Source organism: Stegastes partitus, unplaced genomic scaffold (assembly GCF_000690725.1).
Source record: "Stegastes partitus isolate 25-593 unplaced genomic scaffold, Stegastes_partitus-1.0.2 Scaffold41, whole genome shotgun sequence".
NCBI lineage: Eukaryota > Metazoa > Chordata > Actinopteri > Pomacentridae > Stegastes > Stegastes partitus.
The window spans coordinates 613166-637681 of NW_007577772.1; the positions used below are offsets into that span (position 1 = coordinate 613166).

General features: G+C 40.7%; 1 protein-coding gene across 1 annotated transcript in view; it reads left to right on the top strand.

The window, feature by feature from the left end:
* The window catches only part of itga11a (integrin, alpha 11a), a 56752-nt gene that overhangs the window by 17036 nt on the left and 15200 nt on the right, over positions 1 to 24516 (top strand). The window contains exons 3-17 of the mRNA XM_008304775.1: positions 1224 to 1336; positions 1860 to 1951; positions 2210 to 2324; positions 2442 to 2569; positions 3381 to 3529; positions 3616 to 3760; positions 4302 to 4467; positions 5752 to 5822; positions 9671 to 9815; positions 10746 to 10894; positions 13728 to 13871; positions 18461 to 18664; positions 20735 to 20865; positions 21104 to 21270; positions 22992 to 23131. Coding sequence (XP_008302997.1) covers positions 1224 to 1336; positions 1860 to 1951; positions 2210 to 2324; positions 2442 to 2569; positions 3381 to 3529; positions 3616 to 3760; positions 4302 to 4467; positions 5752 to 5822; positions 9671 to 9815; positions 10746 to 10894; positions 13728 to 13871; positions 18461 to 18664; positions 20735 to 20865; positions 21104 to 21270; positions 22992 to 23131 — 2059 coding nt within the window. The remainder of the gene's footprint in view (positions 1 to 1223; positions 1337 to 1859; positions 1952 to 2209; positions 2325 to 2441; positions 2570 to 3380; positions 3530 to 3615; positions 3761 to 4301; positions 4468 to 5751; positions 5823 to 9670; positions 9816 to 10745; positions 10895 to 13727; positions 13872 to 18460; positions 18665 to 20734; positions 20866 to 21103; positions 21271 to 22991; positions 23132 to 24516) is intronic.

Sequence of the window (24516 nt, forward strand, 5' to 3'; positions counted from 1 at the left end):
AGCCAAAGCCTGTCTGTAGTCACTCTGTAATCCTTATTATTGAAGAAGCCTGGCTATAAATAGCAGGTCCCCTGCTATCACATGCTGTTAATATATACCATTTAGTGTATATTGATTCTAAATATCATACTGATTGATATGGACACTGGCCCTGGAAAAACCGTATCAATCAATCCCTATTTTGAATTGGCGACAGCAGAGTGCATCCTCTGATCGTACAGCCTGTACATGTACACCACAGACCACTGGTGTCCATTTAATATAATCTGATTTTGAACCTAGAACTAGATAAAAAATGAAAATATAGGGAATGCTGATTTTAGATTAGTCAGATGTCAGTAAAATTAGAATCTTTGTTTACTGCATACTTTCTGTAGTTACTTTGGCCACACAGTGAGCCATGGTGCCAAGCTGAAAAAAGTTGAACCATCGTAAAATCTGAATCCAGCAGCACAAAGTTGTGCACGGCAGCCGCCCTCCTTCTCCTCACCGCTGACTTCAGCAGCACATCTGACAAGTGTTTATATCAAAAACAATTGAGATGGCGGCGGCACTGCATGCTATCTGTTGGCGTCTTTAGTTCTATGATCAGATATAGCGCATATGGAAATTTTTCAGACCCTTTCAAGTTTCAGACCTGGTTTCAGCTCCTTCTTTTTTTCACGTCACACAATACTTCACAATGACAAAGCAAAAGCAGGTTTTCTGAGTGGAAAACTTGAGAGAGCCTGAATATAAATGAGAAAACTCCTACACACTGTTACCGATTGAAAAGCAACTTCAACACCACCTGTCATGACTTCACTCTGCGGAGAATCCTTTTTGTTGAGATCAGATATTCTGCACTTTATGTGAACTTTCTCAGGAGATACGGTCGTACGGTAACACCATGACTCACGAGAGATCCGCTGGTTTTACTGGCCAGCTACTGGGTGTGACTGAGTGAAACTGTTTATGAATATGAGGCTAGTGCTTCTGGATGTGATTAAACACCAGTTACTTCCCTGGAAAAATAAAGGTTTGAAATCTCATGGTCAGCCCATGTGTTTTGTGTGGGTCACTGATGTTAACAGTCACACCGTCATTTTCCCTCAGAGAGTTAGATACCAGACGGAAACCTAACTAAAATACAAGAAAAGGTTGCTCTGAGTTGACTGTAAAGCACACTTTAATACTGATAACCATTTAAGCTGTTCTAACTTTTGGATTGTGTGTTTTTGCAGGTTATTAGTGGGAGCCCCGTATGAAATGAACGGTCCTTACCAGACAGGAGATGTTTATAAATGTTCACTGAGCAAACGAACCAATGGAAATGGTTGCTCCAAGCTCAACTTAGGTACAGTATTACTAAACACCACTCTCTTCTCACCAGAGCATCACAGGATATTCAGTATCAGCGACAATCATGCATGTACAACATCTGGATATATGTGTATGCATGTATTATATACGTGTTTATATGCCTGCTTGATTTTCACCACGTGTCAGTAGCAATCACGGTGACATGTGTGAGACAGAACTGTGGGTGCCATACCTACCATTCCACATTTTATTATTTTTTTTTAATGGTTTATGTACATTTCCACATGTGTGTTTTACCACACATTTTACCGCATGCCTCTTCATACGGGTTGCACGTGTTGTCCTGGTTAGGTACTCACATGAAGTTTTGTCAAGTAAACATTTAGATCTCAGGATGTAGACGCTGCTCTGAGCCGGCCAGACAGCAATAACAAACCAAAGTACCAGATGGTGGAACTCCTGTTTGTTCTCTGGAGGCATAGCGCACGTGTTTATGTATATATAGATGTGACACTGTGCATCTGAGATCCTCTCAGCGAAATTCATTTTCCCTCAAGGAAGGATATCTTTGACCAACGTATCAGAGAGAAAGGACAAGATGAGGCTGGGAATGACGCTCGCATCGAACCCGAAAGACAACAGCTTTGTGGTGAGAACAACTTGAAAACCTCCTTATATTTATCTTCATCATCGTGTAGAGTTATGGTCTGTTGGTGCATTACTTTTTGAGTGAGTGTAAGTCATCAAAAAGACCAAAAAAAGAACATTCCCACAAGGTTTTCCTTTGATTACACAGTTGTCATACCGCTGCTTTCGCTACACAACTCCTCAGACAGCATAAGCCTGTCGTTTTGTAAAGTGCTGAGGTTGATGATGCTGCTTGTATAAATGGTTTCTTTTGTTTCAGGCCTGTGGGCCGCTGTGGTCATATGAGTGTGGCAGCTCTTACTACAGCACTGGCATATGCTCCAGAGTCAATGCGAGCTTTAAGTTCTCCAGAACGATTGCGCCAGCCTTTCAGAGTAAGCTTTAAAACATCTTGTGTTTAAAAGAGATTCATCGATTTATTCTGAGTAGCAGCACAGGAACATTTCCCATCAGTTTGCTTCACGTGTCTCATATCTTCAAATGTTTTTCAGGATGTGAAACCTACATGGACATCGTGATTGTTCTCGATGGTTCGAACTCCATCTACCCCTGGTATGAAGTGCAGGCTTTTCTCATCAACATTCTTCAGAAGTTCTATATTGGACCTGGTCAAATACAGGTGTGTAAGACAGTAGAGAATATTAAAGGAAGATTAGATATATTGGTAATATTCCCTGTTGGATACATCAAGTTTTTTTGCACCTGTGATGAGTTAACCCTCTTAACTCCAAGCAGGTTCTGGGTGGTTTTTGCTCTTGCTACATTTTTACTAACTGTGGGCTCATTTTTCACTGCAATATGAAGTCCTGCACCTCTATGGGAACAGCACAACCATGACTAGAAGTAGAGAGAACTCCAAAATATGTTTCATGCAGTGTGACTCAGTTAGAAGGCCGTCAATCATAATAAAAGAAGAAACAAAAGTTGATTGTGTTGGATTATTTGTTTTAGAAAAAGTGAAAAAAAAAACCTGATGCCAACATTTGTCCAAGTGTGCACAAGTGTTACCCTTGCTGGAAAATTTGGCAACTCTCCATACTGTATATGTTTCATGACTAGCATTCTTAATTTTCGTCCATACTTGTACTTGTCTGATCTGAGTAAACACAGCCTACAATTTGTCAAAAAGTCTGGTTGTCACAGCGTTTTCAGTTGCATCGCAGAATGCAGACATTTTTGTTTTTATAGAATTTGGGTCAAGCTAATGGTCCATTTTAGTTACGTTTCCTGATAAAAAAAGGACTTCAAGGACCACCAGAAGTTCATAATACAAGGATTTTTTTATGTTTTATAGATTTCTAGTTTTGATAAACGGTGTAATTTTGGTGATTGATTTAAAAGAAAAAAACAACATACCTTTCAAACTGGGTTTAGGGGTTTACAGGTTTATCTGCAGGAAGTCAAAGCTCTTATTGTGTTTCTCTGAGCAGGTTGGAGTCGTTCAGTACGGTGAGAAGGTGGTCCATGAATTCAAACTTAGCGACTACAAATCAGTTGAAGAAGTGGTGAAAAGGGCGCGCAGCATCAACCAGCGAGGTGGAGAGGAGACCAACACAGCTCTTGGCATCAACATTGCTCGGTACAGTATCCCCATTCACGCAAACAAGCAGCACGATTTTATTACGGTAGTTTATTTTACTGAACATTTCAAACACCTTCTTATAGCTCACAAGCTTTCAAGCACGGAGGTCGACGTGGAGCCAAGAAGGTGATGATAGTGATAACCGATGGAGAGTCACATGACAGTGCCGATCTCCAGCAGGCCATCGAGGACAGTGAGAAGGATGGCATCACCCGTTATGCCATTGCCGTGAGTCTGCTAGACCTATTATTCACCTGGATGGCTTAGTTAGTTTCAACTTGGGTTTTCTGGTGGCTAATAAATTTCCTGTGCAGCACTGCTGCACCATAAACATTAATGAGGTGACCTCATTGGGTTCAGTTATAGCAGGTCTCTCAAGAGCTAGAATGAAGCCAAAACACTCAGAGCCCTCTGAAAGCTGCAAATATACGCTCAGTGGAAGTGCCGTTAAAGGTGTAAATGATCTCCTCCAGCCCACAGAACTGTTTGGTTTGTGCCACTGCTGGTACAGCTAATGGCACACTCGATTCCATCCTGTGGTTCTGTTGGGCATCTGAGCAAAAGCTCTGAAGTCATTTGGTTGAAAACCAGCTGGAACTGGTGGCAGCGCTGGCATTGATGTCGAAAACTACAATCCTTTGAAACCTTCTCAAAGAGTGCTAATGCTGATCTGTTATAAGGCTATTAAAATGTGATGGATTAATTACACCAGTTGACACTCCAGTACTTTATGCATTCAGTGACAGATTCTTTATTCTTATCTCCACAGGTGCTTGGCTACTACAACCGTAGAGGAATCAATCCTGAGGCTTTCCTCAATGAAATCAAGTACATTGCCAGTGACCCAGATGACAAACACTTCTTTAATGTGACAGACGAGTCGGCGCTGAAGGATATTGTGGATGCACTTGGAGAGCGCATCTTCAGTTTGGAAGGTTTTTCAAGAGATTAATTTTCCTTTGCTCTGAAATGAACGACTACAGTTTCTCACTCAAACCTCATAAATAGATAAGACAAAACTTTATTTATCCCAAAGAAATTCTTTAGGAAGACTGATTAATCTAGTATCTGATAACAGAAATGTATTCTTTTTTCTTTATTGATCAGTTAAATTTATTCAGTTACTCAATTAAGCAAAAATAATTAAGCATATTTGTCAAAGTTTCTAAATGTTAGTACATTTCTCTCTTATATAACTAAATTCAGTAAAGTTTGGGTTTAGCCTGCTAACATAAGATGTCTGAACTAGTTTCCTTGTCCATTTCCTTGTCCATTGTGATTATCCTTTTCCTAAACGTGTCTGAAATGTATCAGAAATTAATCAATTTAATATATTTAACTGAAAGTCATCAAAGTAATATTTAGTTGCAGCTGTAGTTGTCATGCACCAGTAATATCTGAAAATAATTCTTAAATCTCTTAACGTCCCTGTTTGGCCATTGATTTACCACCAAAAATGTTAAACTTAAACATTTAAGCACGTTGCTTCATGACAAGACACTTAAAACTCTCCGACATCTAATCATTAAATTGAAGTCCTTTTCTAGTCAACGATTAAAATCCCACAGTTCATTTCTGTGTATCAAAGATACAGACGTAGAAGATTTTCTGTGAAAATAATCCCTCCATGCCCTAAGATGACTTGTATGCAACGCTACACCGTTGCTTTTCTGAAAACGAATAAATCTTTGGAATTCCGTCCTCTGCTCACTGTGACTCGAGCACACCAGCTCACCTACTAATCTGCTCAAACACTGTAAAACTACTCCGTGCTACACAATTTCAAGCTGTAGTATCAGGCAGACATGTTGAAAGTCTGAAACTGATTCTGACAGAGACTCATGATGCACAAAGTCCCACCCGGCAAAGTTAACAGACTCGGTTCTTTATTTTTGTTGCATATGAAACACCAGAAGACTGAATTTCTGTTTTTGAGACCGTCATTAATACACTGCAGGTTTAAGATCAAAATGCTCGGCCATGAGCGCTTGTTTATCTCATCAAGCCTCATCAAGCCTTCCAATGTATAAAAACCACCATATGAACACGTTAACAAGGTAAAAATAAATAGATCTTTCCCTGCAGGCCATCTTCAAATGTGAAATGTTCGCACTGAGACTCCAACGCCATTCCTTTGACATTACAACTGTGGCTAAAAGATGAAAGTGCTCTGATGCTGCTCTGTTTCAAAACTCTAAAAGACTGACTTGTTTACACAGGAACCAGTAAGAATGGGACAGCGTTTGGTCTCCAGATGTCTCAGGCTGGATTTTCTGCGCACAACGTCGAGGTGAGTTTGACTTTTGCTACCACGTTGTCTCGTACCATCTGTCAATAACGACAACACACATTGTCTCAATTTCTGCCGCGTCATAACTCCTCCTCGCAACCTGCCATTTATCACTCTCCAGCCCCCCCTGGGGTGCCTGCTGTGTGGCCCCAGCGGTTTAGGTCATCCTGATTTAGGAGCCACTGACAAGGGAGACAGGCTTTTTTCCACTGCAGCCACAGGACACATGACACCACTTGTTCCCCAGCGAAACATATTAGTGAGAAACTGAGACAGTTCAGCTTCAGAATGGCTTGTTTTTTCTTTGGCTTCCTTGAAGTTTTTAGATTGTATCTGGGGACAGACGGTTGCAGGTGTGCTGGCTTTCCCAGTGACACAGCTGGAAGGGGAAGATAAGGCACATCTCCTCTACTGTACCTGCCGTTCATACCATTTCATTAATTTTCATTCCACTCCTCCTGGCTCTTTAGAGACGTTTGCTGATGCAACTGCTTTGATTTTCCAGTTCCCCTTCACAGTGTGATTTGTCAGGGGGGAAATAAATGAATCCAATTTATGATGAAAAATAAATATATTGAAGAGTTTGCAGCTGGGTGGCAGCGATGGCTGGAAATTCTGTCCACAAGGCCAGATTCCAGAGATGCTCAACAACACCAACCTGAGTGTTGAGAGTAGGATAATTTATTGGAAAGAATGTTGGTCCTTTAAAGGAGAAAAACAGTCGTGAAGGCCCAGATGGTTTTTGCTGAATGTGATAGGTGCCAACTCTGAAGGCTGCTTATGTCATATACTTTACAGGCGTCTCATGCATCTGCATTTGTAGCAGTTTCTCCAGCTGTTGTTTGTTGACTTTAACTAAACAATGGGGTAAAATAATATCGAGGCTCTGCATTTGTAAAACTGTGCAGCTTGTAGCTTCTTTGCACAAGTTATTTCTGTATTTATCACAATGCAGAGTATACATTACTGGTTTGATGAGCTAGTATATATAGACACTGTTGTGTATATTATGTAGAACCACAGCTCTGGCCTTGTCCAGTACAATATAGAGATGATATCCTGACTAAAGCAAGGCATATGTCCATACATGCAACTGCAGTGGAAATAGGTCACTGTATTATAAGGTTGAACTGTTTTGGGGTTTCGTTCGTTTGCCATGGAAACCATTTTGACCAAAACAGATAACCACACTGGCATAACGCTGCTGTGAGATGGTGACGTAGTTCAAGCGTGGTGAGCACACAATTCCATCTTTTGGGAAGGAATTGCAAGCCTTCCAGCACACGCTCAAACTCTGGAAAGTGTGTTGTCGGCATATTGTGTACAGCAAGAAAAAGGCACTGAGCTCATTAAGCAGAGGAACCCTATAATTACAGTGTCAGTGATACAAAGTATGGTGAACCATGGAATACAGAAAATCCCTCCTTTATCCCTCCTCGTGTCTACAACTAATTGCACTTGCTAGTTTGTTTCCTTTGTTGTAATGACGACTTAAAAATACACCGATCAAGACTTTGCAGTGATTTGATAATCGACTTCAAAGTAGATTTCGTTTTCTTTGTGCGCTGTTGTTTCTCTCTATGTTTAAATGTCTCACTGGTTGCTTAGTTTCAGACTTTAGCAATAACAAGAGATCGATTCCTGTCAGGTTTAACCTGTCAATATGGGTCATATTCAACCGCCTGAAAGAATAAACAACAAGATTGGACCCTGATGAGGAATTTACAGTATATGCATTCTAAATATGGGTTCACTTTTAAGCTGGGGGGAGCTGGTATTGTAGCTCAAAGGTAAAGAAGAGTTTACAGTGTAAAAAGCAGTGGTTCAAATGAGTTCCATAGTAAACTAAAAGTAGACTGTTTTATATTAAAGCTGGCATAGGTACAAATCTGGAAAAGGCAAGAAAGACTAAAATTTGAACATATACAGCCCTCCTCCTGCAGCTTTTCCCTCGCTGCTCTGAGCTTCTCCCACCAGACAATTAAGAGCTTCAAACACACAAACATAGTCATGCTTAAAGACAACAACATTAGATTGTGGCTTCACCCAGAATATAAACCTCATTCTTCCAAGTTAAAGCCCTCCATCTAACCTATTGCACCTATTATTAGTCATAGTCTGTCAGAGACAAATAAGGTGTATTTGTGCTCAGATTAGAACTGGTACCTTGCCTCTTCATATTGGAATTGGCTGGTACACTGTAATGGAAGAGGAAAATCTGGTTTTCCTATTCAACCCTTGACTGATCTGTGAGACTTATTGCACTGGAAAGTTTGTGATCTCTTGTTTAGCAACATAAGACTGAGTTGTTGAAGATCAGACTCAGATAGTATGAAGTAGTTATTTAAAGACAAGAGACCTTTAAATGGCAACATTTCTGCTTTCCTTCTATCTGATGACACTTGAACGTGTCAGCTTCTTGTCCAAATGAGCACCCTGGTCACTTAAAAACAACAAAAAAAACCTCATGCCAATCTTACCTGGTAACTTTTTTGTGTCACCTTTAACACAGCAAAAGTCTGACGTACATGCCAGTCGCATTCCCAGATAGACAAACAGATTCGACAAGCAATGGCATCTTAATTAGCCAGGTCATTTTCTATATATATACTGTATATAGTTATGGAAGCCCATCCATGTGCACAATAATCAGGCTACAACAGCATATTTCCAGCTGTGAAACTGTAAAACTGAAACATTGTGGTAATAAAACAAAGATTATATGACAGAAAAATATGATGACTTCAGTAAATTGATCAGACTGCAAAGTGAAATAATAACCTGACAGCTTTGATGGAGCTCAGGACTCAATCTAAGGATAGTTCTTGTCTGACAAATTATTTAAATGCAGCTTACTGATGCGAAGAAATATACACAGAGTCATTTGCCTTGAAATCCTCATTGATCGTGTTCTCCATGTTCATAAGCTTGGATTTAGTCAAGTCAGTTTTAAGTGTATGGCACATTTCATACACAGGCAAACGTAAAGTGCTTTATAATAAAACGTAGAAGAACATTAAAGAGGATAAGATAAAAAAACATAACAAAATAGTCGTTCAGCCACTCGTACATACATACAATATACATACAAGGGTTTATCAAAAAGTTACCTATAAAAGAAAGTATACATTTGGCTGTCATCTCTGTTGAAGTTGTCTCTTTGTGGAGTAAAGCAGCACATCTGTAACGCTTGTAATGCTCACTGGAAGTTCTGTTATGTAAACATGTCAAACACCATGAATGCTAAATTTCAAATCATGTCAAAACAGCAACACTTCAACTTGAGTTTGATTTTTGAACTTTTTTGCACCACAAACAGTCTCAGAAACTTTTTCATTAACCCTCATACACATCTTAGGTTCAGTCTTTCGTAAAGTAGGACCTTATTTAACTTTAATGTACTAGATCAGACACACACTTACATAAGATGTGATTTATAAAAACCTCAGTGTGTTCTTGCTGTAGCAGCATGTCCGTGAAAGTGATGAAATGCACTGTTGGAGAGAGAACTAATTCGATTTTCCTCATGTCCTTTTAAAGTAATGCAAAAATTTCATAAGAGCCCCCCTTAGAGTTTGTGTTTATCACTGTTACCAGGAATACATTTGACCACAAGTGGAGAAACACCACCATTAATCTGACTGAAGTGAAGGTGAGCCAAACACACAGACTTTGCTCCAAAATGGTGGTTAGAGCATATAACGCTCCACGAGTGCCATCATATACAGCAATTATGGTACTGTGTGTGTGTGTCTGCAGCACAGACCGATCGCTCTCTTTAACTCTGCTGTACACATTATATATGCGGTTTAAATATCAGAAGTAACTTTAGTGCACCTCACCTACAGGATGGGATTCTGGTTGGTGCTGTCGGGGCTTACGACTGGAACGGAGCAGTGCTGAAGGAAACTCGGCAGGGGAAGGTGGTCCCTCCTAAGTCGTCCTACGCTGACGAGTTCCCCGAAGAGCTCAAGAACCACGGTGCCTACTTGGGTACGTAACACCATAAAGAACTGTGAAAGAGTGGAAAAATCAGGACTTGAGTTTTAACAAATATGGTTAAAAAAAGAAATGACGGAAAGGAAAATGTTATTTTAAGCTCAGAGACCCAATGAAGCATTTACTCCCATAATCATCAGCATTTAGTTTCTGTTTACATCCTTTTTTTTTTTTTTTCGGTGAATAGATGTATGGCTTCCTCAGTAAAAGACCTGTGGTTTAGCACCCGTTGTCCGAGCGGCAGCCCAGCTCTGTAAAGTGTACCCACTGCTTGAGTGCTTCCCATCCTATCCAACCCCATCTCACTCCACCACCACAGACCTCTGCTTTTACCATCAGCGGTTTGTCTATGAGCTTATCCACCAGCCTGCCAATGGAAGCCATTCTAGTCTCAATAGTAATATGAGGTGGAAGCATAATTTTGGACAGGCAGGGAGAAAGTTAATGCTGGGAAAAAAAGAGGTATGAAGATGAGAGATGAAGGTGGAAAAGTATACAGTGAGTAAGTGGAATCTTTAGTGGGAAAAGAAGAAATAAAAGAAATAGAAGAAGAAATATGAGAAACCTGAGAAACCAGAACATCGAGTCCTGCGTAACTGAATGCAGCTTGCTGAGTTTTAGCTCCTCAGATTGCAGCATTTTACAATTTTTCCTTGAGTCACGCAGATCGCGGCTATAAAATTCAACCTAAAGAGCAGGTCCATTCCTCATCACACATAAACAAACAGTGAAGTAAAACGTAATCGCTTACTGTGCATGATATTCTATTTACATTTTCACTGTCAAGCAGTCAGTTCACTTAATTACTTACTTTGGACATACTTCAGCTTACTTAGGTGGGTAAAACAAATCTATATATCTACATGCTTCAGCAGTTTGTTCCCTGAAGTCATGTGTGTGTGTGTGTGTGTTTTACATCACCAGGTTACACTGTGACGTCTGTGGTGTCAGCCAGAAACGGTCGTCTGCTCGTAGCAGGAGCTCCACGATTCAACCACACTGGCAAAGTCATCATCTTCACTCTCAAGAACTCAGGCAACCTCACCATCCTGCACTCCCTCAAAGGCCAGCAGGTACAGCCACATCCAGCACTGAGACTATTACATAAAGACTTTATCAGCTATATGCAAGTTGATGCAGTCCACATTTCTGCTTTGAACATAGCAATAAGAAATGTCATACATTTGAATGCTGCACTGCTGCTTATGAAGAGCAGCTAACTTGGGTATAAGAACCTCAGAGACATCTTACAAATTGTTGTCATGTTGTGGGTTTTTGTAAGACAATGTCGGTGTACGCAGCCACTTCTTTTCAGCCGTTTAACAACATGCATGGGTTTGCCACAGTGTCTTTTAGATGCTGCAACTCAAATGGAGTTGTTCATGGTTTTAGATAAAGACAACACATTTTAAGCCTTAGTACAATTTAAACAGGTGAGTTACATAAACATTCAACCCCTGTACAATTGTCCTGAACTTAGAAGTTAACTATAGGGACTAATACCATTTTTGTACCAGGCTGCAAACATGTTTATTTTCTGATATAAGTTGAGCATTTTAATATGAGGGTCTATGGCAGGGGTCTCCAATCCTGGTCCTCGAGAGCCACAGTCCTGCATGTTTTAGATGTTTCCCTCTTCCAACACACCTGATTCAAATGATCAGAATCGTTATCAGGCTTCTGCAGAGCTTGATGATGAGCTGATCATTTGAATCAGGTGTGTTGGAAGAGGGAAACATCTAAAACATGCAGGACTGTGGCCCTCGAGAACCAGGATTGGAGACCCCTGGTCTATAGCGACTGACTCGCTTTTGTAGCCAGCCTCAAGTGGTCATTTGAGGAACTGCTGTTTTTGATATTTGACCATTGCCTGTTGGGCCAGTAAACAAACAAACAAGCAAACAGACAGACAGAGGGTAAAAATTTTAATGGATGTTCTATTGGTTTTTTTTTTTTTGACTGTACAGAGCTTCAGCAGCCAGGCAGGATTTATCCGAGTATGACCGATTGCCAGTACACCACTGCTTGTCAAAATTGCTAACTAGGTTCTTTAGTGTCACTGTAGATAGTTACAGTAGGTTCTTACGAAAAGAGAGAAAACCATCCTCAAGTCACTTCTTTTCATGATCTTACACAGTGTGCAGTGTGGACCACTAATTCAGCCAGATTTTGGGATAGATCTGCTCTCTGTCTCTCTGTTTTTGAGATTTTAGTGCCCAGTTTATCCTGTTAATTTAACTTTGGAAAGCATTAGAATAATTCCTAATCAGGAACATATAAAATTAGATGAAATGGCTGGAAAAATTATTGTGACACATAGTATTTTGCAGCGGGAAAGGCCAATAGCCAAAAGGATTTTCATTTTGTAATTTGAGCTCAGTAAATGCTCCACTGCTACAGTCCAAATGGCATAAACATAACAAACTGCGCAGTTGTTGCAAGTCGACATAAAGACAAGATCACTGTATATAAAAGGCTGTTATCTCTATCACGGTTGACTTTTTTTTTCTTTAAAAAAAAAAAAATTTTACTATAAATTATTTTTGTTGTTATTTAATTTTAGCTTTACGACTTTGACTATACAACAAATCATCTGTTGGGTCCTAGTCCAATTGTCTGAGTCATATTAATTTTATAGATGGTCATCATTTCAAGAGGATGTGGCTCTGTGTGTTAATGACCACTACACTCAGAACTGGCATCTGTTCACAGGCCGAGAGCCTGAAGTGATCTCGCAGCAGCTTACATTGTACCTTGTCAGCAAGAGCTCATCCAGAACGGCAGATGTTTTTCTGCAGAAAACTTTCTTGATCTCACAGATTTTGAGCAAAGAGCTTTTTTTTTATAGGCAGATGTTTCTAATCTGAAAACCAATAGATGATGTTCCATCCACTCCGGTGACTCCAGACTCCCTCTGTGAAGCTCTGGCAGCCTGAGCATCATCAGAAGTATCAGGACTCTGATTACTTTCTGTGACACAACACAGGCCGCCATTTGCCACAATATTCAAGTTCAACAGCCACATGAGTTTATCAGCAATTCATCAAACCCAATTAATGTGCGGTTCAATAAATAGCAAGATAGGCTTTACGTACATTTGGCAAACTGTGACATTTATCAGGCCATGGTTCTCGACCGGAAAAAGGTGGCTTGCCCTCTCCGGGTCGGTGGAGACTCCTTGCCTCAAGTGAAGGAGTTCAAGTATCTCAGGGTCTTGTTCACGAGTGAGGGGCGGATGGAACGTGAGATTGACAGACAGATCGGTGCAGCGTCTGCAGTATTGCAGTCGCTGTACCAGACCATCGTGGTGAAGAGAGAGCTGAGCAAGGCAGCAAAGCTCTCGATTTACCGGTCAATCGACATCCCAACCCTCACCTATGGTCATGAGATCTGGGTAATGACCGAAAGAACGAGATCGCGGATACAAGCGGCCGAAATGACTTTCCTCCGCAGGGTGGCCGGGCGCTCCCTCAGAGATAGGGTGAGGAGCTCAGTCACACGGGAGGAGCTCAGAGTAGAGCCGCTGCTCCTCCACATCAAAAGGAGCCAGTTGAGGTGGCTCGGGCATCTTTTCCGGATGCCTCCTGGACGCCTCCCTGGGGAGGTGTTCCGGGCGCGTCCCACTGGGAGGAGACCTCGGGGAAGACCCAGGACACGCTGGAGGGACTATGTCTCCCAGCTGGCCTGGGAACCCCAAGGGGTCCCCCCTGAAGAGCTGGGGGAGGTGTGTGCGAATCGGGAAGTCTGGGCGGCTTTGCTAAGGCTGCTGCCTCCGCGACCCGACTCCAGATAAACGGGAGAAGATGGATGGATGGATGGATGACATTTATCATGGGGTTTACATTGGTTAAATAACTTTTCCAAGAAACAAGTGACTGATGTTTGCATTTATGACGTTTGTTTCAGATTGGCTCCTACTACGGCAGTGAGATTGCACCTGTGGATATTGATGGAGACGGTATCACTGACAACCTTCTCGTGGCAGCACCGATGTTCTTCAATGCAGGCTTGGAGAAAGGGAAAGTCTACATCTACAGAGTAACAGAGCTGGTAAGTAGAAAACTCCACAGAGGCTGGCCACATACAGGTATTAATCTGCTGTCGGCCAGGCAACCCACTGCACCAAACTGGGTCAACACCTGTTCAAACTCCAGACTTACCCAATATTTCTAACACTCCTCACCAGAAGTGTCCGGTAACACACCAAACCAGACTCCGTTGCATTCCAGCGCCACAGTTAACACGCTGACATGCTGCAGGCAGACATTTGACACATGACCTTGTCCAGATCAAATGTGCAGATCAAATGAGAGATCTCTGCCATGCCAGTGTGCAGACTTTATTAGATGTGTAGAATGAACTCAAGAGGAAAATATTCTGCCTCCTCTAAACCCATTTCCAGAGAACCATTTGGAGGGCGACAAGTTTCTTTAATAGAAGGAAATTTCCCGGTGTTCCAGGTCTGTCTTGCTCATTGGAATAATGGATGTCTTCAGCTGTTTTGAATCCACGAAACAGGCAAAGGAGAGGTATTTAAATATCTGGTGTGGCCCAAACCACATCACAGGTGGCAGCCCGAGCTTTAAAGCAAAACACAAACAGAAATCACTCTTTTAAAACTGTCTGTCATCATCAGGACGGGAATGGCACATTTGTTCTGGGTGATTAATAATGATGATGTGGTTGATTCAGGTGTTGCTGGAGATGCTGCTCAGTGATGCTGTTCTGGAAAACTACTTAAGTTTGTACTCCCTGGTTCAAAAATGTGTCGTTGTGGTCACAATGAATATTTTACATCCTCAATGTGATACTGCATATTTAATATACTGTTAAAAAAAAAAAAAAAAAGGCACAGATTCATTTTCACTGCCTCTGTGCACATACTGTTCTGCCAATTTTCAGCCATGCTATTAGTAGATACACTAGAGTAGATGCCCATTTTCTGTCAGGTTCCTTTTAATGTCTGCATCATCTAATAAATAGCTGTTGAGTTTTGTAAGTTTTGCCTGTTAAAGTGATTATAATCAATATTTTTCTATAGCGTTCTCATGTGTGAAAGGTATAGCCTGTAGTGGCAGACAGTTGCCCACCAAGTCTGCAGTTCCCATCAGCTCTATGGTGCTTTGTAGCATCTCTTAGCTCGTGTTTTTGGTTCACTCTCACCATGTCTGTGTAGATTCTCAGGCATCTAAGTCATTATGTAATTCTAGGTGCTTTGGTAAAAAGACACTGGACTTCTTTTTGGTTCTTGAAGACTATTCACCCCCCATCTAAGAGGCTTCCAGTTCTAACTGACTTGGTCGGGTTAGGGTTAGAGTCAGGACTGCACTATAAGTACCTGATAAGTGGTGCTGTAATTTCCCTTCTCTGTTTAGAGATGCCCATTTCAGTTTGACATGGATAGCTTCCTTAACTCCTCTTCCAACTCTAAGCCATCTCTGTCCTTTGTCCAGAATGTGTCCACTGCTGTCCTCAACGGGCTGCCCGTTATCCTTCAGATACAAATAGGCTGCTGAGTCTTATCCTGAGGAGCAGGAGGACTTTCTTACCTGCTGAGCTGACCACAGTTAGCATCTGGTTGATGAACCTAGTAGAGCATTTATCAGTAAAATGGCTAAAAATATTCCCTAAAAACAGGTGGAAACCAAAACAAGGACACTATATGTTAATCCTGTATTCACGTCTTGTTTTTGCTGCCATCAAGAGGCCTAAAATGAATCATTGCAGATTTATTGTTGTTGTGTTGATGCTGCTTGGCTTTTGTCTTGATTATCCATCATAGATATTGCTCTGTTTTGAATCATTTTAACTTTATATGAGACTGTATTGCCTCAAAAAAGTGCTATAAGTGGAATGTTCTCGGAAATTATTTCAATATTATATATTTCTTGAGTACAGGATACGTTCAGCACTGAAGGCTCTGCCAACACCTGAAAGGACAGAAGCTGAAGTATGTCCAAAGCTAAACAAAGTTACCTGAAGTCTGGCAGCTGGTCAGAAATAAAATTCCATCCACTGTCTGACACATCGAGAAGTTGCACTTCTAACTCACTCCTGGGCGACTGCAGACTGGTGGTGACCCTTCATGGCCTTCTCACAGACCATATGTTTCAAATTTAAACAGCGCTGAATATATTTTTCCCTGTTTCTCTATCAATCTCCCTCTTTGTCACACATGCACACATCAGGTAGCCGAGAAGTAAAAGCTACTTTCCTAAATCAACTCCCTTCCCACTTATTCAACTGTAAAAACAAGTGATCTCATGTTTCGTCTGCCAGCCCTAAATTATATTAGGAACTTTGATGCCAAGTGGAGCAATGATATGCATGACTACTGATGGACTCGAGTGTTTGGCTCCATTTTGTAAGATTGCTTTCTTTAAAAAAAAATTTCCAGTCGGCTGCTTGCTTTCAAAGACAGACATGGATATCTTCCATCTGACTTAACACTCACTAAGAATAGAACTTCAAATAAATATATCAAAGCTATATGGCATTCTTTAGAACTTTTACCACCGGAGGTAAAATTCCTCACTTTTGTTGTTGCCAGATGTTTAAAATATTTGACTTCAAACAGGAAGAATTAAAGAATTATATGGAAAACAAAGCTGCTAATCCAAAAGTAATCTTTTGTTTGATTAAAAGAGAGATGAAAAATCTTGTTTGTTGCTTTTTCCTGTATAATTTACAACATGATTAGTTGTGTAAAGATAGTTTTGAGATAATTGAAACAACAAACCCAGCTGGATGGAGGGCAGAGAGGACAATAACTTCCTTGGTCTTGTTACGAGATGTCTAAATAAATGGATGGCAGATCATATAACGAACAGATCAGTCCTTTTACTGGAAAACTAAGCTGTGCCAGAAGGCATGGATATCTCTGCTAAATAGGACATACACTACAGTAGGACTGTTTAACTCATGGTATATGTGCTATTTGGCATATACTTCTTTTTCTATTAAAGTTTTTATGCTGCTCAGCTTGTTATTATATAGATGTATTTATATTATGTGAACATCATGTGCATAGTGTAAAGACTTGTGCATGTGCCTATCACGTTATGTTTAAAGTATGTGGATGATCAGGCGTTCTCTGTACGTTAACCCCTTAAGCGATAATTCAGTATTTCTGGTGTGACTTGCAGGTTGGTCTTAGACTGACATTAGTTCAGTCACTAACTTCCATTGTGAGGAAGAAGTAAACGTTATCCCCGGAACATGTGGGTCTTAACAAAAATTGATAGCTACATCGACAAAAGTAGTTTATTCTGTTTTTGTTGCATTTTCCAAGCCAAACTGTGTTTGGAGCATCTGGCAAGCCGGAAGTTTAGTGTTTTCGGATTCTGCATCCATTCATTCCATTCTCGTTAATGCAGTATTTTGTGAACGCCTTGAGGGAATTTTTTCAAATTTGGCACAAACCCTTACTTGAATTCAGGGATGAACTGATTAGATTTTGATGGTCAAAGGTCACTGTGTCTCCACGTCTGTCCCATTCTTGTGAATGCGATGAATCAGGAGCGCCTGAAGGGAAATTCATCTGGCCCAACGTCCACTTGGACTCGAGGATGACCTGATTAGAATTTGGCAATCGAAGTTAACTTTAACTTGACAAAACACTTATTTTCTTTTTTTTTTTTTTTAAACCACAATTCAAGACTATATAAACTAATCATGGCATTTCACTCACATTTCTAATAGGATAAAGTCATTAAGGGATAATATGTTATATCCAAAGGGTCAAAGTTCAAGTCTGAAAAGACATGAATGTAAACTGGTTGGTTAAAATGTTCCTAAAGACCAATTTCCCAAAACACTAGCCAATATATCAAATATAGTATATATTGTTCAGTATATGACCCTTTGGCCTAACCCTGAAGTGATGGCAGAGCCAAATAGTTCACTGGAAAAAGCTCTGCAACAGGGACTAATGAGACCAGACAAACGCAAACCTTGGTCAAATCTGAAGCCCATCTTGGAGGCACAGAGGTCAACGTTAAAGGTTATTCCACAGATGCAGCAGTCCAGGATGCCCGCTGATCGATTGGTAGATGACCTGGATGGAGCAAACGATAAGCTGAACAAACCCAGGAGCAAGCTCATGTTTTCCCGTCGCCAATGTGTTTCTGATTAAGCGATCATGCGAGTGCAATGCAATAAGTGAGTGTATTAGCCAAAAAACATAGGACAGATTCTAAAATACAAACTTATAACTCTCATGATGTAGCAGTTATTCAAGTTGCTCTCACATGTATTGATGTGTGGGAGGAGAAACAAGCTTTGAAAATGCATAAAAGGTTTTTCCCATCTTTTGTTGTGGCTAAACAGTGTTTTTGTTCACTGGCCCAGTTTGTTGTACTTCAGTTTCTGAGATGAGCAGCCAGTTCTCCTTCTCTGGGAATCGCCACTGAAGCTTATGTCTATTTATCAACATCAGTCCCAAAGAATGTAGTCACAAATGAAAAAAACAAAAAATGCCTGTGTCGAAAACAATCTAAACCGTTCCTCTGGGGACAACTGCCGTTAGATATTTATGAAGTGGGAACAGAATACATTCTGAAAGCAACGAGACTATGACGCTTGGTGTAAGATATATAACTTGCATCAGACATATATGTTTTTTTCCCCTTCATCCGCAGAATCGTTTTGTCCTTGAAGGAGCGTTGGAAATCCATAATGGTGGCCAAAACGCTCGCTTTGGCTCATCACTCGCTCCTGTCCCAGATCTCAACGGCGACGGCTTTAACGACTTGGTGGTTGGAGCCCCATTGGAAGACGACCACAAAGGAGCCATTTACGTTTTCTTTAGCCAGCACAATAGGATCCTACGCAAATATAAACAGGTAGGACGCAAAACTACACGCACTGTTAAAAGACAAGGCCAAGTCATTTGTATGTTTTTGTCTACTGACTATATACATCTACAATACATGTTGCTACTGTTCATTTTCTAAAGCATACAGTATGTTTTTCATTTAATTTACGAACTGTCATGCAGCCTCTGATTTATAATAATAAGCTGTATTTCTGTGGCACCTTTCAAAACAGGACTTAACAAAACATAAAATTATACAAAGCATCAAAAAAACAACAATAAAACACCAAAAGAACACAATAAAACATTGATAAAGTCAGTGAAACCCAAAAAAGAGCAATAGCAGAGCATCAGAGAAGCAATAAAATGCAATGCTTTTCTATTCATGTGGGTGTTTAAAAGATTTTTGAACTGATTTAACTGTTCTGACAGTTAAGGGGAGATTGTTCCAGACTGTTGGGGCTCAAACAGTGAAAGCACTGTTCCCCTTTCTCTTTAAGCCTGGACCCCAGTGGGGGCTTTTGACACTAATTTATTCTCAGATTTCTGAATATGGCGTTAAAAGGTCATAGATGTAGCCGCATGATTTAGCAGTAATCAACAGAATCTTAAACTGAATTATATAACAAATGGGGAGCCAGTGTAATTCTGTGGAGTTATGTGCTTTTATTTGTTTATGTGTATTTCAGTATGGTAAAAAAAAAAATACTGCAGAGACTTCAATCTTCCTTCTTGTAACAGCTCACCTGTATGGATGTGTGAGGCGTTTATTAGGTCCTAAATCAAGGCTAAGGTCAGTAGCAGGTAGTCTGTCCCAGTGAGGTCTAACTAAGCCAGACAAGGTGCAGGAAGGCAGGCGAAAATGTGAAACAGGCAGTCTAAAGTAGTACAAAATACTGCAACACTAGAAAGCCTACAGAGTACTATAGACAATCTAATAAAGGAGGCAAAAGGGCCTGGCGTATTCTGTACGCAGAGCAACTAATGAGGTAATAAAAGGCAGGTGTGCAGGTGGATGTGGGGATTATATGGCCTGTTGCAGTGACTGGAACACACCGAGGAAAACTGCTGAACAGGTCGACAATAAAGCCAGGTTAACAGGAATTTTAAAACCTTAACAGATTCTGAAATCAGATTAAATCCCAGAGAAAGGGAAAAACTTTACAGACATTCTTCTGTCTAATCACAGACTAACATACATATCACACACTGCTGGATATTATTAAGATTATCCTGCCAGAGGGATCAATACAGGGAACAATGCAACACCTCATGTGACCTATCGGGGGAAACAGATGTAAACAAAATGGAGACTGTGGTGCAACAGCTTGCTGTAACGCTAATAATACTTTGTGGTGAGAAAATAACTAAAGCAAGAAAGCTAAACACGTCTGGATAGGAACAGAGCTAGAACGTTAGCCATCCTAATTTGAACTCCTAAATATCAAACATGTTGAATATTAATCGTGATAAGCCTGCGAGCAGTTTGAGAGGTTCAAGGCTGCATCTGTAAAATTGCACATTACCAAATAATTTGGGCCAAATATCAGCTCCAGACCAGATTTCTCCTCCGATTGTCAGTAGGGGTGAAACGGGGATAAATCGGCCCAGTAGTGTGAGTCTGGCTTAAGAAACTCTGCCTGTCAGGCATAAGAAATGAACAGAATGTGCAAAATAAATAAATCTGAGACAGACTGTGAAACGCTCCTGGAGGCAGCTGTGGGGAACAGTTTAAGCCTATGGTATGCATCAGAGATTGATTGGTAGTAATGTAAAGTACAATATTTGCATTACAAATACAAAAACACAGACCACAGAGACCTTAAAAGCAGGACACAAAGCAAGCAAATTACTTGATGTGATACAGTTTTTAGTACTTCAAAACCCTTTCTGACTCAGCTGATGAAAAGTGAGGTGAGCTTACAGAATGTAATTAGCATTTATCTCCTCTGACATTAAGTTTGCACACTCCATCTTCAAAAATGAAACTGCACAGCGTCATGGCACAAATGAATTAGTAGCAACTATATTATTGCATAAATGTGGCTGTTACTGTGATCCTTGCACACTCACATGACCTCTTCTGTCTGTTTTTCAGAGGATAGCAGCAGCAGATTTAGCTCCCGGCCTGCAGTACTTTGGCCGCAGTATCCATGGCACAATGGACATGAATGATGATGGTTTAGTGGACCTGGCAGTAGGTTCCCTTGGTGCTGCAGTTCTACTTTGGTTAGTATCTCACCCAGTAAATAATACTGTTGTCAAGAACACAAAAGACTGTTTGGCAGGCTCAACTCTATAAATGAATTTCATCAAAGATTCTCCCTCTAATCCCAGTTGTGATTTACATTTTCAAGAATAACGTATTGGCAGATGCGACTTTTTCTGCATGCCTTGTGAAAGAATCATATTTTCAGCTATTCTTCAGTTTCAGATCTCTTGGGTTTGCTTTTTTATGCCTTCACAGGTCACAGAGCGTTGTCCGGATATATGCCACAGTCAGGTTTGAGCCCAGTAAGGTCAACATCTTTGTGAAAGACTGTCAGAGAGCTGGCAAAGACGTGACCTGCATGTCAGCCATTGTATGTTTCAACATCACTGCCAGGACAGCCATTCCTCCCACACAGGAAATTGGTAAGCCAGCAAAAATAATCCACTGCTGTCGAAGCATCTTAGTGAAGTTTCCTACTACCTCCCTGCCTCTTTGCCCTGTGTTTTCACCTCCTCAATACCCAGATTACTCTATTAGTAAATGAGAGCAGTTTACTGATTGCACAACCTTTTAAATCTGTAGATACTGAATGAGAAAAAAAACATGCTTTTTAAATGTAGGTCACTTGATCTAATTTATTTTGTGTGATGAAAAGATGCTTACACTGCCAGCTGTCTTGTCTTTAGCACAACATTTTTACTGATCCACTGGAGAACTGAACTCTTCTTTTCTGGATCCATAGTTTTAGTGTAGTTCAGCTGTCGTTTGGACTCCAGTGCATGACAGGATGAAATGTGACCGGTTTCAAGCGAGAAAAGGCAATTCATCCCTTCGAATATATATCCGTCATGTCCTGGCTCCGATAGACTTTTCAGCATGCAGCTGCCTGTAAAAACTGTGATGGCTCCTTCCATTCGAAGTGGCGCCAAAGCAAAATGTTTCTTTACTAGCAGTAAGAGATTCTGATCTCACTGCTGTTCTTCTGCCAAAGCTAATGCTGCTGCCTTCAGAACTGGTACGTCCGAACCACGCTGGTGCTTTAAACGGTAGACATCCACCAACAAAAGTCACCTCTGATTTATGCCTTCAAAAGAGAGAGTCAAGCTTGCAGATTGTGCCACCAAAAGTAACCCACCTTCTATGTACGTGCAGGGATTCTCAGCTCTCAATTTGTTTTGAAAGCCATCTTGTCAGGGTCCAGTTTCACAGTGTATCGAGGGGGAGGAAGCAGAGGTGCATGGGAGCGTGTTCCCAGTTAACCTCTTGACCCTCTGACATCTTTATCAGATCTATCAGATGTGCCAAAACACAGCGGAGGAAGAACAGAGCGAGTTATCTTGTCTTCCATGTGGTCGCATACAGTGGAACACGTTTATTTAATTTTCCTCTCATTGCCGTGTCTGGCTGGTAATGCAGGGCAGATGTGCTGGTGTTTGTGAGATCACTGTGGTCTGTTGCATAAAATGGATTTCTTTCTTTCTTTCTTTTTTTTTAAAGTTAATCTTATTCATGCAAATATCAATTTACAGTGTTTGACAGTAGTGTCTTTAAACAGAAGCCAGCTACTCGGCCAACTACTTTTAAATGCTGTTTTCAGGAATTTAAGGTATTTTAGCGGTAACAAGTGGAGCTCCGGTCCAAGTTCGAGCTTCGACATGAAAAGTATTAAGAAGCTGTAAGTTACAACAGACCTTAAAGTTCATACTGATAGTTGAAATGTAGTGAAAAGTTCACTACATTATCGGCCCAGCTCTCTTAATTCTCTAGTTGACCCCAAACGTAACACACGCACAAGTTCAGTCTTACCAGATTTTTCCTCGTGCCATGAAAACACAAGGCAATAAATGGAAAGCCTCTGAAACAATGTGGTTTGGAAGTGACTCAGTTCCAAAGCCAGAGGGTTTGGATTCTTGTATATGTTGGTCACACATTCATCATATGTTCAGAGTAAAGCTAATATTGCTTTGCGCTGCTACAGTGATGTCATTCACCATAGCCTGTCGCTGCCATTTGTCAATTAGTCTGCACGAACCTAAGTAGGAACAGAAGCCCATCGATCTTAGAAATATTTTAACACAAACAGGATTTTTCACGGTTTCAACGAGAAGTGTGACTTTTTCAAATTCTTTCCACGACTCCCCAGGGATCAAGTATAATGTATCAATAGCGGAGAGACGCTTCAATCCTCGGGCCGTACTGGACAACCCGAGCAAGCTGCAGCCTCAAAACCTGACGCTGCTTCCTGGAAAAGAGACCTGCGAACACATCTTCTTCCATGTCATGGTGAGGCTCGCCATCGGGTTCAAAACAGTTACATACGAGGGAGTGACAAGTGTTTTCAAAGACAGCAGGAACTTGTCGTGTGAGAGTTGGCTTGGGCTTGCGTTTGTTCATTTAATTGTATGTTCCATACTGTGTTTACTTGTCAACAAGTCTCCCGAAGACGAATGGGTCCGTGTAGCACTTTGCAAGTTGTTTGTTCCATTTGCAGGAATGACAAAAATGAGCTTGAAACTTTAATTATTCTATGTTTTAAATTACTTCACAAATGGATGGTTGTCTCTCAGCTTAATTTTCCATGTAACTGTTTTGCGCTTGTGGTTGGACTGTACCATTTGCACTGGGGGGGGAGTAGCTTAGAGCCAGCCAGGGAACCAGTAGCACAGTCCTGGTCTAACCTATGCAGCACATTATTATCAGCTACAATATTAAATGTGAATACATTTTTATAGACAATATATCATCAATAACGTTAGTATAATAATCCTGTTTTCACACTTGCTTGTTTATTTATTCATTCATAGCCACTCAGTCATTAATTCAAATGTAGCCTACAGGCAATTATTCATGATATAAAGATATTTGGAGGCTACTACTCTGTTGATTCTGAACAGCAACAGTGAGAACAATATCACACCCATGACTTCAGTGTGTGGGTAATGTTCACATGTGTTCCTAAACTCTCCCAAAATAGGGTAGCTGATAAACTATTTGTATATTCAGAGTTGCTACATAGACTCTAATGTGATCATGTGACTGAGTCCATAGCTGGCAGTTGGAGCTAATGGTACAGTCCAGTCATAAGCACAAAATACAAAAATGGAACCATTTGAATGTTGAGGTTTTTTGTTTTTTTTTACAATAAAGAATCTGATTCTAAACCCAAACATATATAATTAAAAATAAACTAAGAAGCAATTGTCGATTTGTGAAGTAGTCTGGTTCGGTGCATGGGACTAAATCACTAAACCAGGAGGATATTTTGTATGAAAATTACACCTCATTACTACAATTAAGAACTTTCAGTTGGTCTTTACAGCTATTTTGGGGATCACGTAACAAACCTGAGCTCTTTTTACACATATCACTGACCTATAATGAGAAGAGCACGAGACTGTTAAAGCACTGACTGAGTATGAACACAGCTGACATGCTGACTCAGATGGAGACCGTTTTCCAAGATCAGATTTTCCTCACGAGGTTTCATTACAACAAAAGCAAACTCGTGTCATACAGTTCAGGAAATTCAGACACAACAGTGTCTGCTTTCTCCTCTCCTCCACTTTCTGCAACAACAGAAATCCCGAGCAACAACATCCATGCTTAGGATGTGGATCGTGCAATAAGTCAGACCTCTTTGGTTCTTTTAGTAAATTTTAATGACAGCC